This window comes from Brachyistius frenatus, unplaced genomic scaffold, assembly GCF_029030835.1.
Source record: "Brachyistius frenatus isolate BFR_SWC_R1_liver_20210118 unplaced genomic scaffold, ASM2903083v1 Contig_7, whole genome shotgun sequence".
Classification (NCBI taxonomy): Eukaryota; Metazoa; Chordata; class Actinopteri; family Embiotocidae; genus Brachyistius; species Brachyistius frenatus.
The window spans coordinates 7,714,251-7,728,711 of record NW_027210606.1 but is presented as its reverse complement, the minus strand read 5'-3'; the positions used below and the strand labels follow the sequence as shown (position 1 = coordinate 7,728,711).

The 14,461-nt window shown below is 42.4% G+C and overlaps 1 protein-coding gene across 1 annotated transcript in view; it reads left to right on the top strand.

Moving 5' to 3' along the window:
* The first annotated feature begins 1,791 nt into the window (after positions 1-1,791).
* Positions 1,792-14,461, top strand: part of hhip (hedgehog interacting protein) — a 36,462-nt gene continuing 23,792 nt past the window's right edge. The window contains exons 1-2 of the mRNA XM_069689262.1: positions 1,792-2,604; positions 6,691-6,883. Coding sequence (XP_069545363.1) covers positions 2,326-2,604; positions 6,691-6,883 — 472 coding nt within the window. The 5' untranslated portion in view covers positions 1,792-2,325. The remainder of the gene's footprint in view (positions 2,605-6,690; positions 6,884-14,461) is intronic.

Below are 14,461 nucleotides of genomic sequence, written 5' to 3'. Positions count from 1 at the left end.
TCTGCTCCACAGCTGCATCCCACATGTTTTCACGCTGTTTGACAATGCAGTTATATTCTCTTCTGTGCTTGGAGCTCTAGTGTTAACAGGGATAGCGGCGGTGGCGGCATATTTCTTCTCTTCATATGGTCCTGTTCCGTCCTTCCTTTGCATCCAGAATACGGCACTGGCACTTTGGCAATACTTGGTCCTGAAAAGTCTCTAGTTGGGTAACATAAAGAATGCAGAGGGTGGGGGGTCAGATCTGGCAGGGTCTGCCACTGCTTCATAGCACACACAGTCATTTCCATAATTGCCCACAATCAAACCAACCCCTCCTGGATTCCACCCGCTCCAGATTCCTGTAGATAAGCTAAGCTGGGGCTCTGGTGAGTGCCGGAGACCCCCAAGTAAGAACAGGTGCTGCTAATGTAACTGATTTCAGGTTCTCTGTGTATTCAAAAAGAGGGGTGGGAGAGGGGGCTGTTGTTTCTCCAGTAATTGCCATGGTTGGACATTCCCTTTTGGATCGCTATCATGTGACTTTTCTGAAGAGGAGAATGAAGGAGGATTTGTCCCACATTTAGTTTTATCAGGAGACTTTAGCCACATTAAGATGCCTTACAGTATGTAAGTGCAGGGCACCGGGTCATCAGTGCATGATTCACTTTGTTTTCCACTAACTACAACTCCTTTAATTATTCTGCGGCTGACAGAATAAACCCTTTGGACCATGTTCAGAAACAAAGTCAAACAACTCATGACACAATATGTGATGTAACATTGTGTTCTCCATTTTCATAATGTCATAGTCTTGCAGAAATGTCAGTTGCCTCTCCAACAATGTTAGTCTTTCCAGAACAGAAAAAAACGCCTTCATCCTTCCTACATATTAAATATAATACATTTTAAAGACTTGACCAATAAGTAAGCACATTAATAAGGGTGATAGATGTGCACAAACTTTTTACCAAGTACTAATAGCACAATGTAAAAATACTCCAAGTATTTTAAGACAAATGCAACTGAAACTTTAAAAATAAAAATGATTGAATAAAAACGGCGCCTTTCGGAGTTATGTTATTCCATAATACACGATGATGAACATTTAAATGTGCGTGGTTGAAGAAGAGCCTTTGCTAACTTAATATGTGTGTAACAAGGCATCATATTTCATTGGCTGACCACATTTTGTATGTGTAAAATGTTTATTTGCATAGTAACTACTAACTATTCATCTCAAATGTGGTGCAGTAAGACCATTAAATAGCATAAATATAGTCACTGATGTACTCAATTACCTCAAGACAGCAGTTTTAGAGTAACTGTAAGTACTTAGTTGCATTCCTCCACTGAATATGGAAGACATTTTCAGCTGCTACAAAGAAATAAAAACAGAAGAATAACTAATAATCACGGAGGCTATTCATCTGCCTGAGCAAAGAAGAGAAAGACTTTTAAAATACTGGATTGGACAGGGAATTCAGAAGAGTTTATGTAAGATTCCCCCTGAGCTGTTATAAAAAAAAAAAAAAAAAAAACACACACATTATATTTTGTTTACATCATAAGTTTAGGGTGGTGGAATATTCCCCCCCCCCCCAGTGAGTGGTGATAGTGATTTTATTTTTATTTTCGGTCGAGTGAGCTGTCCACAGTAGGACTCCCTTTGCCTCCACTGTCCGGCCACCGCTCTGCCAGGTAACCGTTTACCTCGATGTGGACGCGACTGTGGCCACACGCGCGCCCCCGCTAAATCATACGTCACCGTGCTCGCTCCTCTTCTCGCGCGCTGGTTAAAAAGAAGGAGGAAAGAGCACGGGAAAACATGTGAGCGCTCTGAGGACTTTAGTGAGACACAACTTTTATTTTCTTATATGTTTTTATTTTTGAACCCGTGCATTTACAGACTGCCGTGCTGTGCTCAAGAGGAATTACATCTGAAAGGAACGTCACGGCTCTTTTTCACTTCACGGTGTTTTGGCTTTTGACTTTTTGTGTACATCAGGATAAATTGTGTTATTGCTCTGCTTTTAATTTTTAATTCCTGCTTTTTTTAATAGCCGAATTGTACTATATAATCAGAAGAAACAATAATTTATTTTGAAACACCTGTCTTCTTAGCAGTGAATCAAATTTGGGACACCTGCGTTTTACAGATTTGCCATTTTCCTAATCGGCTTCTGCTACTTGGAGACATATATCTTAAATACATATACATATAACATCTCTCTTTTAAAAAGGGAGGCATATATCTTGAGTCTTTGTTGTACCAATTTCCCTTTTTATTTTTTTATTTTTTATTTTATTTTATTTTTTTTAAAATTTGATGATCTTTTTGAAACTATGAAGCATTTGCAATTTGTGCTCGTCCTGGCCATCGCGGTCAACGTGTGGGAATGTGGGGACGCAAAGTTCGGCGAGAGGGGAGAAATAAGCCCCCGGAGGAGAAGATGTTACGACGGGAGCTTGCCTAAGCGGCTGAAGAAAAGGGAGCGAAAAGTGCTGCTTGACGGCAGCAGCAGCAGCAGCAGCGGAGAGGTTTGCCACAGGTTGTACCCCCGTGTGTCGTGCTGTCCCACAAGGAGAGCCGCCTATCAGATCCTGCACCGCAGGGATCCCAGGGTAGGTTAAAGTCCATCCACCGCGCTGCATTTTCTTCAAATTAAAAGGACAGTGTTTTACTGCGGAGGCGCCTCCGGGAGAGGCATTTTACAGCCTCCTCCCTTTGGTATTGTCATTGTGTGTGTTATATGTCGACAGCTGAATTTTGGGGATGGTCGAGAGGAAGTAGCCCTGCTGACTGCACGTAAACGATACGAAAAAGTGTTATTTTTGATATCCTTATAGGGACATATTGTGGCTTACGTGTCTTCACACTCGCCGTGACACCATATGGTGACTTCACCGTACCTTGTGTTTGTACACTTTAACCTGTCGGCTCTGCTCGTGAAACCCCCCCGTTCGCGCCGCATAAACTACAGCACGCTTGCGCGGGTTATCATTATTTATGTTTTTTTTGTTGTTGTTGTTTTTTTTTTTTAAATCTCTTTTGATAAGCGATTACAATCTTCTTTGGTGCGAATTTATCCTGCTGTTTTATTTGGGATCTGCGTGTCCACACGGGGACTTACGTGGCTTACCTGCTCTGAAATTGAAAGAACTTAAAGCTTTCTGGAATACATTTACAGTTATTTATTTATTTATTTGCCAGGTTATCTCGCTTTGCACAATCAAATCAACAAACAGTTCAACTCTAATGCGGCTTGTCCGATGCGCTTCGGCGTTACCATGGCAATCACTCTGCCGATTTACGTTACTTATCGCTACAGGTTGAACCGAAAAGGTAGGAGCTCGTTTGTTCCTATTTTTTTTGTTTGTTTGTTTTTGTGTTTTTTTTGTTGTTTGCCGCAGCTGAGAGCTTTGTAAGGGGGATTGTTTACTTGTTCGCAGCGGTTTTCAGAGTTGGCGTATTTGTTTTTGTTTTTTTCTGACGTGTTTACCGTTAATTGTGTCGGGCTCGCGCTGGTCCGCAGCCCTCCTGACCGTTACAGGTCCGACCGGAGTGATAAACAAAGTGTTAAAATGTCATGAAGAGGTAAAATAATAATAATAATAATAATAATAATAATAATAATAATAATAATAATAATAAAAAAAGCCAGGGGTTTAAACCTCTCCTCGGGACATGCGGGCGGGGAGGAGAGAGGAAGGGGGGGGGGGGAGGAGGAAGCGACTATATGCGCCAAAACTTGTAGCGGATTCCGTTGGATCCTCACCGGTCCATTTTCATGTAAACCACTCCTCCAGTCACTCAGTGGCTGGGTGGTATCTCACTTTGTGTTTGCGACAAAAAAGCCATATTGCATCATTTAATTTGCTCAAGTCATGCAAATAAGAGGAGGAGGGTGGAGGGGTTGGAGGGGTAGAAACTGAATAGGACGAACTCGACTTCTCCTCCTCCCCGCTACACTGCCCACACACGGAGCCCCCTTTTCTGGTTATGGCAAAAAGAATAACAACAACACCATTGTGTTTGTTGGTTTCACTAATGGGAGAAGCTGGAGAACATCACTCTCCCCCCGGTCGTCAGCCCTGTCCAAGTGTTAATGCCTTTGAGAGGGTGTGTGTCCTTCACTATATCCCCCCCCCCTCCCCCCTGCCAACAAACTTACACCTATTCCCTGAGGACAAGTGTTTTGTCAAAGCTCAGTGTTGCCTACCTCAGTGCTCTCCTCCTCTCCTCTCCGTCTCTCTGACCATGTGAGCTTTCCAGACTGTTGCAGATTTTTTTTTTTTTTTTTTTGCAGCTAAATGACAAGTGCTTTTTGTCTTTTTTTTTGCAAGTATGGCATTATGCTTTTATTAAAATGTTTGTTCTGTCAATTTTGCTGTCAAGCCAATATGCAGATGCATTCATAGAAATCAGTAATCCTGTACCAGCTGTCCCCTCCCCACCCACCCACCTCCCCCTACACACACACAGGAAGCTGAGCATTGTAAAGCCAGTTTTTTTTTTTTTTTTTTTTTTTTTAAATGCAATGTAAACATCTGAAATAGCCTGACAATCTTATTTCCCTCGCCACCATAGTCCCAATGTTTCTGATCATGGCTGTTCTTGACCTCGGCAAAAGTGCAACAGCTGAGCCTCATTGCTATTTTCTCCCTGCTTTTGAGGAACATACTTGCTGAGATTCAGCAAAAGGCAACAAACAAAGGTCCTCTTGTTCTCGTTTGGATGATGGCAACATTGGAGCCCATCCCAGCAACATATGGACTCAGGGCATGGCTGAGAGCACACAAATGCTACTCTCCGTGGACCTTGTGCCAGCTCATGGCACACAGAATCAATGGGCAATTTAGAGCAGGAGAGCGGGCATGCCCACAACACGACATGGCATGAGAGTAGAGGGCACCGAGATAGAGGAACACACCACACATAGAGGGTCACGGCAAGGCTGGAGCTCCCTTTTTGAGGGAAAACATCAGCAGTTCGATAAATTGCGGAGCGAAAAACGTGATTCAGATAGGACTTTATAAATGGAGACTCGGATAAACTGGAATATCTTGTCCCTCTTCAATTAGTGCTTTACACTACCTTCTGTGATGAGAGATTTCCTCCGTGTACGTCAGTATATTTTTCAGGCAGACCCGCAGGTTTTAGCAGGGAGTTCAGCCACCTGTTGAGTAAACACAGCGCCGTACAACTTCTAAACATATAAAAAAATCTTTTCCTCAGTCGCAGTTTGTTCTGCAACCAGAGTGAAGTGGAAGGTGTCCATATGTTAGCCTTAGGTCCCCTGGTCTAATTGACTTCGACAGACTGCTAATTTGTTGATACCAGAGTGGGAATGATGTGCCTGTCTATCTCTAAATTGGTGTTTACACATGGACCTCACACAGAGCAAAGCACTGCCAGCCTGCCTGCCTGCCTGCCCAAGCAGCACCGCTCTTGACCTAAAACAGATTACATTGTGTTTTATTATAGCTAATTTGTTATGTAAATAATCCTGCTAATTTCTTTTGGATTAACTCTATGTGTACTTTTGCGTAATGACCCCAAGTCAGGCTTTGAGGCTCTTATTTGGCTTTATTCATTTCATGCCCCCTGAGATCTGTCAGACGTGGGAATTGTAATTTGACTTTAAATGTTTGTGACCTGGGGTAAGTAGGCAGAGAATGAGAAGATGTCTTTGTTTATTTCTCCACACAGAGAGGGAGTTACGACCGCAGTGCTTTACATATTGGAAACAAAGAGTACAGGATAGAAAAGGTTGTCGGGAGAAAATGTAAAAATGTGTATTTTAGCTAAGAATTCAAACTGAAAACCTTTGTTGTAATAAAGTTGGTATACACAGGATGACTCAAAAGAAATGTTTCAGAGGAAAAATGAGGAAAGAGGCGATAACACTACTTACAAGTGAAAATTTGGAGTGCTTCTGCAGTGTGTTGATGTGGATCGGATAGAGGTGCTGCAGACTGTCTGGTTACCGCCTCACTGGTCATTCTGTAGGTGATGTTGCTGTGGGACCATGGTGTTTAACACAATAACAAACCGTAACATTGACATTACCTTTGTGATGTGTTTAGGGAAGTCAGCATTAGGTTTATGACATCTCACGTTGCACATGTCAAATAGGAGAAGTTATTAACATACAGTTTGCTATATGAATGTGATCTTGTATGTGTGTAGGGTAGAGACAACTGGCTTTATGTTAGGTACCCGGGTTGGGATTGGTTCATTTTTGGCAGGTACTCTATGACAGAAAGTGTAGTAAGGCATTTCTGTGTTTTAATGTAGAAATAGTCTGAATATGTAATCAAAACCATTCATTTTACACATTTCATGTACTGATCTATAGAAGTCTTGCACTAAAAAAAGTTAACGAAATAAAAAATATTCACCAATAAAAGACCATTTGAACTCACCAAGATGATTTGGAAACATTTCAGCTTGTATAGTTATAGTCCGAGAAAATCTCAAACAAAGTCTTAAATTGTCTGATATTTTTAAAGATTTGAAAAATGCTGCTTACGGTCTGAACTTTCCCTTCTTTAGCGTGTAATGCTTATGATGTTAATATCATCAAATGTCCAGCTTATTATCCTGAACTACATGTAGGCTTGCATGTGCAATGTGAAGTAAGAGGTAAAAGTTAACAGCCTATCCATTTTAATCAGGCATCGGTGCTTGTTGCGTGTGGTCTCCAGATTTTCTCCACCAACAATACAGAATGTGGACGTCTCCTGGAGGAGATCAAGTGTGCTCGCTGCTCCCCCAATGCCCAGGTGTTGTTCCACTCCCTGGACATGGATAAGATGCCACACAGGGAGCCAGACCTGCCGCGGCTCTGCCAGGACTTCTGCCGCGAGTTCTACTACACCTGCAGGGGGCACATACCAGGTAATTACACAGATAATAATGGCCATTAATATAACTTTAACTGTTGCTTGTGTGGTTACCTGCAAGGAAACATATAAGCAGAAACAGAGTAAGTGAAATGAAACTAACGTGTGATTGTGATTAATGAAGATTCACAGCAGGCCTCATTTCTTATTGCGACTCAGCTTGCACATGTAGAACTGGCAGATTTTTGGACTTATGCAAGAAGTGGTGCGTCAGTAGTCTGGTCTGTGAATATTTATTTATCCAGCTCTTACCTCATCTGACCTCACCTCCATTTGTTGCTGAGCTTGTCTTACCACTCGCTCGCTGCCTCGCTCCTTACTTTACTGTTGCTCTTTAATGCATCAGTGTAATCGCTCGGCACACTTTGCTTATATCGACACAACATCTGAGTGCAGACTAATGTTGCATATTTGATATAGCAAAGAGCCCAGCAATATTTGTGCTTTTTGTAACACATTATTCAGGCATGCTGTGTTTAAATCGCCAGGTGCGGATAGTGTTGTTCTCTTGTCTCTGTTACGTTTGTTCAAATCATGCCAGATTATTTTAATCAGCACAAATTTGTAATCGTTTTGGGTGTAGTAACAATACACAGATTGGAGACATTTCCTGACTTGTGAACGGAAAACACTATAATTGCAAAGAAAGTGTAAAAACAATTTTCTCACATGCACCGACAAAAGCCAGCCCACCTGATCAGTGTACCAGAAAACTCGACTGACCGTAGCAGAATGAACTATTTTATGACCTATTACTGGATGCGGCTCGCCACACTGCTGGGGTTGATTCTGTGTTTGGGATGCATATGCCCCCTGGCTGTGGTCTAGACATGACGGCTTTGCCTTCCTCACACATAACCTGTCACCTAAAAAACAGCGCCTCATGCTCTGCCGTTACAATGTTTTCATTTGAGTTGTAAGGTCACATGATTCTAAACACAGTTGAAGTGTTGCTTCACTGGGCCCTGTCATCCCTGACTGGGAGTCAGAATCCACAGAACAGGTAAAAAGCTCGCCGATGCAACAGTTTTCCTTGTGTATACGGTGCTTGTTAAGTGATAGGAACCCTTCTGCTCCCTCAAAGCATTTACTCTTCAGAAGAATTCCCTTTGAAGGGATGCAAAATCGCAGGTACCTGTGTCTTCAGAGTGCATACCAAACATGATCAAACACTTTTTTGACTGCCTTTTCTGCTCCAGCCAAGTCTTCTTCCAATCTCTGTCGCCACAAACTGATTAGATCTGCTGAGATTTGTAAGCAGAGTACAGTTTCAAACACACTCGTCTGCAACCCACCCACATGGTATGCTGCAGCTCAAATCAAATATCAAACACATACATTCCATCCGAGTCCATCCGAATCTACATCTAATGTCCCGCTGGCATATCGTGTACAACACTTGAACTACAATTGAGGTTGGGGGGGGGGGGGGACACTCCACAGACCAAAGGAAGAGGGAGGAAGAAGAGGTCCTGTCTGAAGTTACATTACTTGCTCATAAACTGACAGACATACGGGCTCAGAGAGTCAAAACCCAAAAAAGCTCAGGAGGAATCCAGAAACGAATTCCCCCCCCTCCCTCCCTCCCTCTGCTCGCTGTTGTGCTCCTCCCTGCTCACCCCCACCTCAGCCCCCCACAGATCAGCATATGTGGTGACGAATGACACATTTATTTTTCTACAAAGGTTGTGTGTATGTAAAACTGCTGAAGTGCATCAAGATGTCAAGTACTTTGGGTGGGCCACCCAGGTTGCCTTGGAAGATAACCAGATGGAAGTATAACTTTAGCGCTGGGGAGCCAGGAATATGGACAGAGTTCTGTCTCTCACTCTCAGTTTCCCTCCCTTCTGTTCACTTCCTCACACTCTCTCTCTCTTTGTCTCCTGTCTTTTCCTTTTGCATGCTTATCTTTTTTTTCTGTTAATGCACACAATTTTAATAAAGGTGCAACATATGGTTAAAACCTGTTGATTGACAACGACAAATAAACTGGAAAATGCACACCCTGCTGACTTCAAAAAAATGAATTGGATTGAGAGTTGAAAACACTGTTTGCACATAATAGTAATAATAATCGTGTTGCCATTTTTAAATTGCGCATCTGAATATTCTCACGTGAGAAAGCAACAGTGAATATCACCAAAAACATGAACCGAGAGTGTGACGTTTGCTCGAGTTTTGCTAATTGAAGCTCACCGGCGAATGGTTTTAAATTGAAACGGTAGCCTTTACAGCATTCGTAACTGTCGTCCTGCTCCCATGAAACTTCCTACCGGCCCTTGATTAGGCCGTGTACTTGGCCCCCTTTTCTCCATAAAGATATTTACTGCCTTGACTCTCACTTCTACAGAGGGCCTCCCACCTTCTCCATGCTCCTCTCATATCTTCCCTCACTCACCCCCCAGCCCCCCCACCCCCACTCTGCACCCGAGGTCCCCAACCAGCACGGTTAAGATAACTGCAGACGCAAGAGTGTGGGTGGTATAGCCAGAGCTGTGTGTGTGTGTGTGTGTGTGTGTGTGTGTGTGTGTGTGTGTGTGTGTGTGTGTGTGTGTGTGTGTGTGTGTGTGTGTGTGTGTGTGTGTGTGTGTGTGTGTGTGTGTGTTTGATCTCCATGTTGTGTTTAGATGTTTGAGGGGATATCCTATCACCTCCAGTATTTGGTGCGGTCAGCTCTTGCGGTGTGTGGCAGGAGAGGGAGATGAAAGGACGGACAGGGAGAGTCCTGTTTGTGTTTTTATCACTGGTGTATTTGCTCTCCTCTGTCCTCTGAGGGATTGACTAAAGGAAACAATATTGGCAAGATTGTTTTTAGGTCGCAAAGGGCCGCCGAGACCCACTGCTCACTTCGCTTTTTGCCGGGAATAATGTTGTGACTGCACTGGCTGGAGGCGTAGTTGTGTGTGACTGCTTTGTTTATGCAAATCACCATTTTCTCTGGCACAAAAAACATTTCAGGTAAACTGTGTGGCCAAAGGGAAATAAGGAATGACATGATGTCAGTTTTACCTTAAACTCGTGCTAAATTAGCAGAATACAATCCGTCAGCATTTGGGAACATCATGTCTTTGTTTGGCAATGCAAGCTATGAACATGTCAGCCTGAAAACATTTTTGTTTATTCAGAATTACATGCCATATTTAACAGGCTGATTATTTCATTTCACATGCTGCGCCCATGTGCAGCTCAGTAATGCAAAACAGCCAGACCTGTTTGAAGGATAAACCATGTGGATGGGTTGTTTTTTTGTTCATGGATTCCTGAGAATTACAGGAATAATGAAGGAATAACATTTTAAACTCCAATTAAGGGAATGACCACAGGTGGGTTTTTTTTTTTAAAGGAGATAACCATCCACCACTATCGCTAACTACAATGGAGGGTCCCCTTGGTGTGCTGATTTTGAGAGATGATGATGGAAAATGGTGTGACATGGTGTAGTGGTAGAATAAAGTATATTCTTTTTGTCACTTTGAAATGTTCTACACCTTGCAGAACAACTTTGTCTGTAGTGTTGCCGAGCATAAAGACGTCTTGTCTGGTTTCTTGAACTCATGAAGTAAATTTGGTTCCCAGAATACTCTGCCATGGAAACGCATTGGTAGCAGACTGAAAAACCTTTGGCCAGAGTTCACCCAGTTTTAATAATTCTACTAATCCTACAGTTGGCTCTCTTTGCGTCTCACATCTTTCAAAAACATGTTGAAACTCTCTGTGACGCTTACGTCGGGGTGACAGTACGGGCATGTTTTAGTTTTCGTCGAGATATCATCAACACTACAGGGTATGTCAGCAACTTGTCAATCTTTAAAAGAGTCGCTCGCCGATTTTCAACCCGATTTGCATCAATACAAAGTAGTACTTTATGATACATATGTAATTTCCCACAATGTGGCTGGCTGCGAGAGCTCCCCGCGTCGCGCAAAGGACATCTGGCAGACTTTAGGAGCCGGAGTAGAAACTACAGACTGTTTATTTCCTGGGTTTCCGCAGCCAGTCAGTGGCGGGTTCTGTCCTCACCGGTTCAAACTCAAAAACCACCATGCTGCCTACTCGCGCACACAAACCGGAGGACTAGGGCAGAAAGCAACATTAATAAACACGACAACCATTTGAACAGTGTAATGCTGGATTCAGACATTCAGGGCTACTTATATGAGCGAAAATATCGTGCGGAGGAGTTCCGGCGTATGGAGGAGGAAGAGGCCGCCACAGCCGAGAGTGAAGGCCGAGCACCGTGCGACTAAAGCGGCACAGATCGAACCAGCCGGTAGCCGTCTCTCCCCGGGCCGGGGGACAACGGGTCGAGCCACTGCGGGAAATCTGCACCGATGGACACCGAACTACAGTCACCGTGCTGCTGTGAAATAGTGAAGCCAGCGGGGCGAAACGGACGTCTAAGTACTCAGTAAGTACAACTGCAACAGTGCGTTATTATTGTCAACGTTACAATGTGATATCATACACTACACGTTTTTATGAGGTATATTCGAGATTATTGCAGCATGCACGCGGCCCCGGTCCCGACGGTTTTAACGTAGTTCAGCCTGACCTTAGCCGCTCTGACTGACTGTATGTAGGAGCTGTGGAAGTTTACACTGCAGCAGACGCAGCCACTCATCTGAAATAGTTATACGATGTTAGAACATGGTGTAATCCTGGTTTTAAAAAGAAAAAATGGGTTATGTTAGCGTTGTGCAATGTCTAGAAGTGCATTTTTCTCGTAAATGATTTCAGTTCATAGTGAAAGCTAGTGAGACTATAGCCTACAAAATGTGGCATGATATTCACTATCATTTTTTATAGTTTAGCAGGGATTGTTTACAGTCTCCGCTGATTGCATGTCTATACAAACATACAGGCTTTGATTTCACTGCTGGACACCGTGTAGTCATCAAATGTTTGCTCTTTACATTATGTACATTACTCTGAAGTACTTTTTAATCACATTTTCTGTTTTGCCAGCCAGAGTATTGCAGACCGTCAGAGGGAAGTTTCCATCACTGACGGACAGCACCAGGGACTCAGAGAAACAGCAGATGCACTGGATGAACTAGAACTTTAAAGTATTCTTAGACAGTGTTTAAATTTCCATAAGGTGAGAGATCTAACTATTCATCTCACACAAACACTTGAATGTGAACTCGAATTTTACTCGGAAATATCTTTTCAGAAATTTTGTGAATAAAACTTTGAATTACCTGGTTTTAGTTTGTTCTATATCCCACTCATTATTCAGGACATGCTACTGGAAGCAGCAGAGAATATGAGGTTTGACCCTCTTAAAATAGATTGTTTTTGCAGACAAGATATTTCTGCCTTTGATTCATTCTGCACCTATATGACTACTTTAACATAATCTGTTATAATAGCCCGTGTTTTTTGTTTCTTTTGTCTGAGGAAAAAAGTTAATAAAACAACATAGAACTGCTAAACTACTGATTTATAGACCAAACAATAGAACAATTATATATTTTATATCAGCATAATAGTTGCAGTTGTTTCCAGGAGTTATCATCCTGACAGACCTTCAGCTGGTAATCTATCCCAGTGATTAATTTTTGCAAAACATAGAGCTCAGAAAGCAATAATATAGAAGGTAATTAAAGCATATTGAAAATGTGTCAATTAGGAAATTTGTATCTGAATCAGCACAACGTCAATCATTATTGCACCGTCCACTTTAACACCCAGAAGCAGCTGTTGATCTGTGCTGTTGCAGCTCCTTTTGAAGGTTCTGGTATTGGCTTCAGATGAACTCTGTGGTGTGTGGATTGAAAATCACAATAAACTCGTGTGAAACGTGGTTCTCCTGTAAGAGGAAGGGAAAAAAAATTCTGAGTAATAATGTAAAAATCTGTAAAAGTATTTATGAAATGGCTCATAAATTTGGGCTACATTACAATTATGGTAAACTACATTTATACAGAAAAAGCAGGAACTAAGAGCCAACAACACTTGGAGTTACATACATCAATGCACAGAACCAAAGTGATTCAGCTGAGAAAAATATGATTTTCACTTTTTCTTAGATTTTACAACATGTAAACACACCTGTGTTGGTTGTGGTCAGTCACCTGTAAGAGAAAGTCTGCCGTTTAGAGGAGGACAATGAGAAAAGCTTCCAGCACACCTGTTTTTGGTCAGAAAAAAATAAAACTCAGTAATAATAACAATTAGGGAATACTTTTAAATAAGAAACATTTTCACCCTTACGACAGGAGTGTGCTGTATCATATTCACAATAGAGATTTTAAAATTTTACCAAATTGGTTGTCAAGATAATATAAATAGTCCAACTTGTTGATGCAACAAATAGCATTGTACTGACATACAGTGTAACAGTATGACATGTTCTCTGTCCTCTCTCCCTCCAGCTGATATGTGTTTGTAGTATTGAAACAGTAAGATAAAGAGGAAGATGCTGTGCAGAGACTCTGACCATGTCAGCAAGCAAGCAGTTAGTGTAACTTACAGTGACGCGCTACGGTTTATCAGTGGGTATAGTGTACTTTAGCTACTCGGGGAATAACAACATCGTAGTAACGACAGATTGTGGCGACATCCTCAACTGTATGCGGCGTGTTTTGGGTCCGGGAGGATGCAGAGAAAAGTCCCGGTTCGTAGATGGACCGGCGATATCTTCCACTTATTTCCTCTTCACGTCCTCGGTTTGGTCCGAGTCGTTGTGTTCTCAGTCCTCCGGTTTGAAATGGAGACTACAAACTTATATTTCCAACCACGGTGTTTCTTTCCATGTGTGAGGTCATTTGTATTTGTTTACAGCGCTCGGGACTCGGTAACAATGCAAGTCGAAACCATTGCGACCAAAAAGTTTCCAACCAAACCAAACGGGCGGCTCCTCACTTGCTAACACCCCGGTTTAGATGCAGGTAACCGGGACCTCCGTTCAAGCTTATCCAATAGAAACGAGGTAGAGGCGGCTGCAAGAGAACGCAACGAGCGCGGTGAATTCTGGGGTTTGTAGGACTTCTGCATTCTGCCCGAAAATTAAGACTGAAGCCTATTTTCTCCATTTTCTCTGGTCATGTTGCACCAATTTCAAAAAGTGTTGCACCTATCAAGTGCATAGACACTCGGGTTTTGTACAAAGACCATCTTTACACCAGCAAACTATTCCTTTAAATTACAGAAGAACCAGCTGAGATATGATCCTTTTAGTGCCTAAGTAAGAAAATTAGAGCCCTGATGATGCCTAATGTTGCACTGGGTTTAATTCTAATTCTTTATTCTGTACTACAGCCTGGATGTGCACCTCCAGTGGAAGCTTAATGTATCTTGCGACTACTTGCAAGGTGTTCTTATCTATTTCCAAAAGGCTTTCCATTTCTTAAGCTTCCATCAGTTGGTACTATAAATTCATCCAACACTGACAACTGGTGTACATTGACACGACACATTGGTTTTAACTGTCTAAAACAGAGGGATTCTCCAGTTGGAGTGAATGCAACCTCATCACTGACTCCTACGTCGCTGAACAGGCTCAGAGTCTTATCCATAGTTCATTAAGACTGCTGCCTAAGCATCATTTCATAAATCAGAACAATGACAG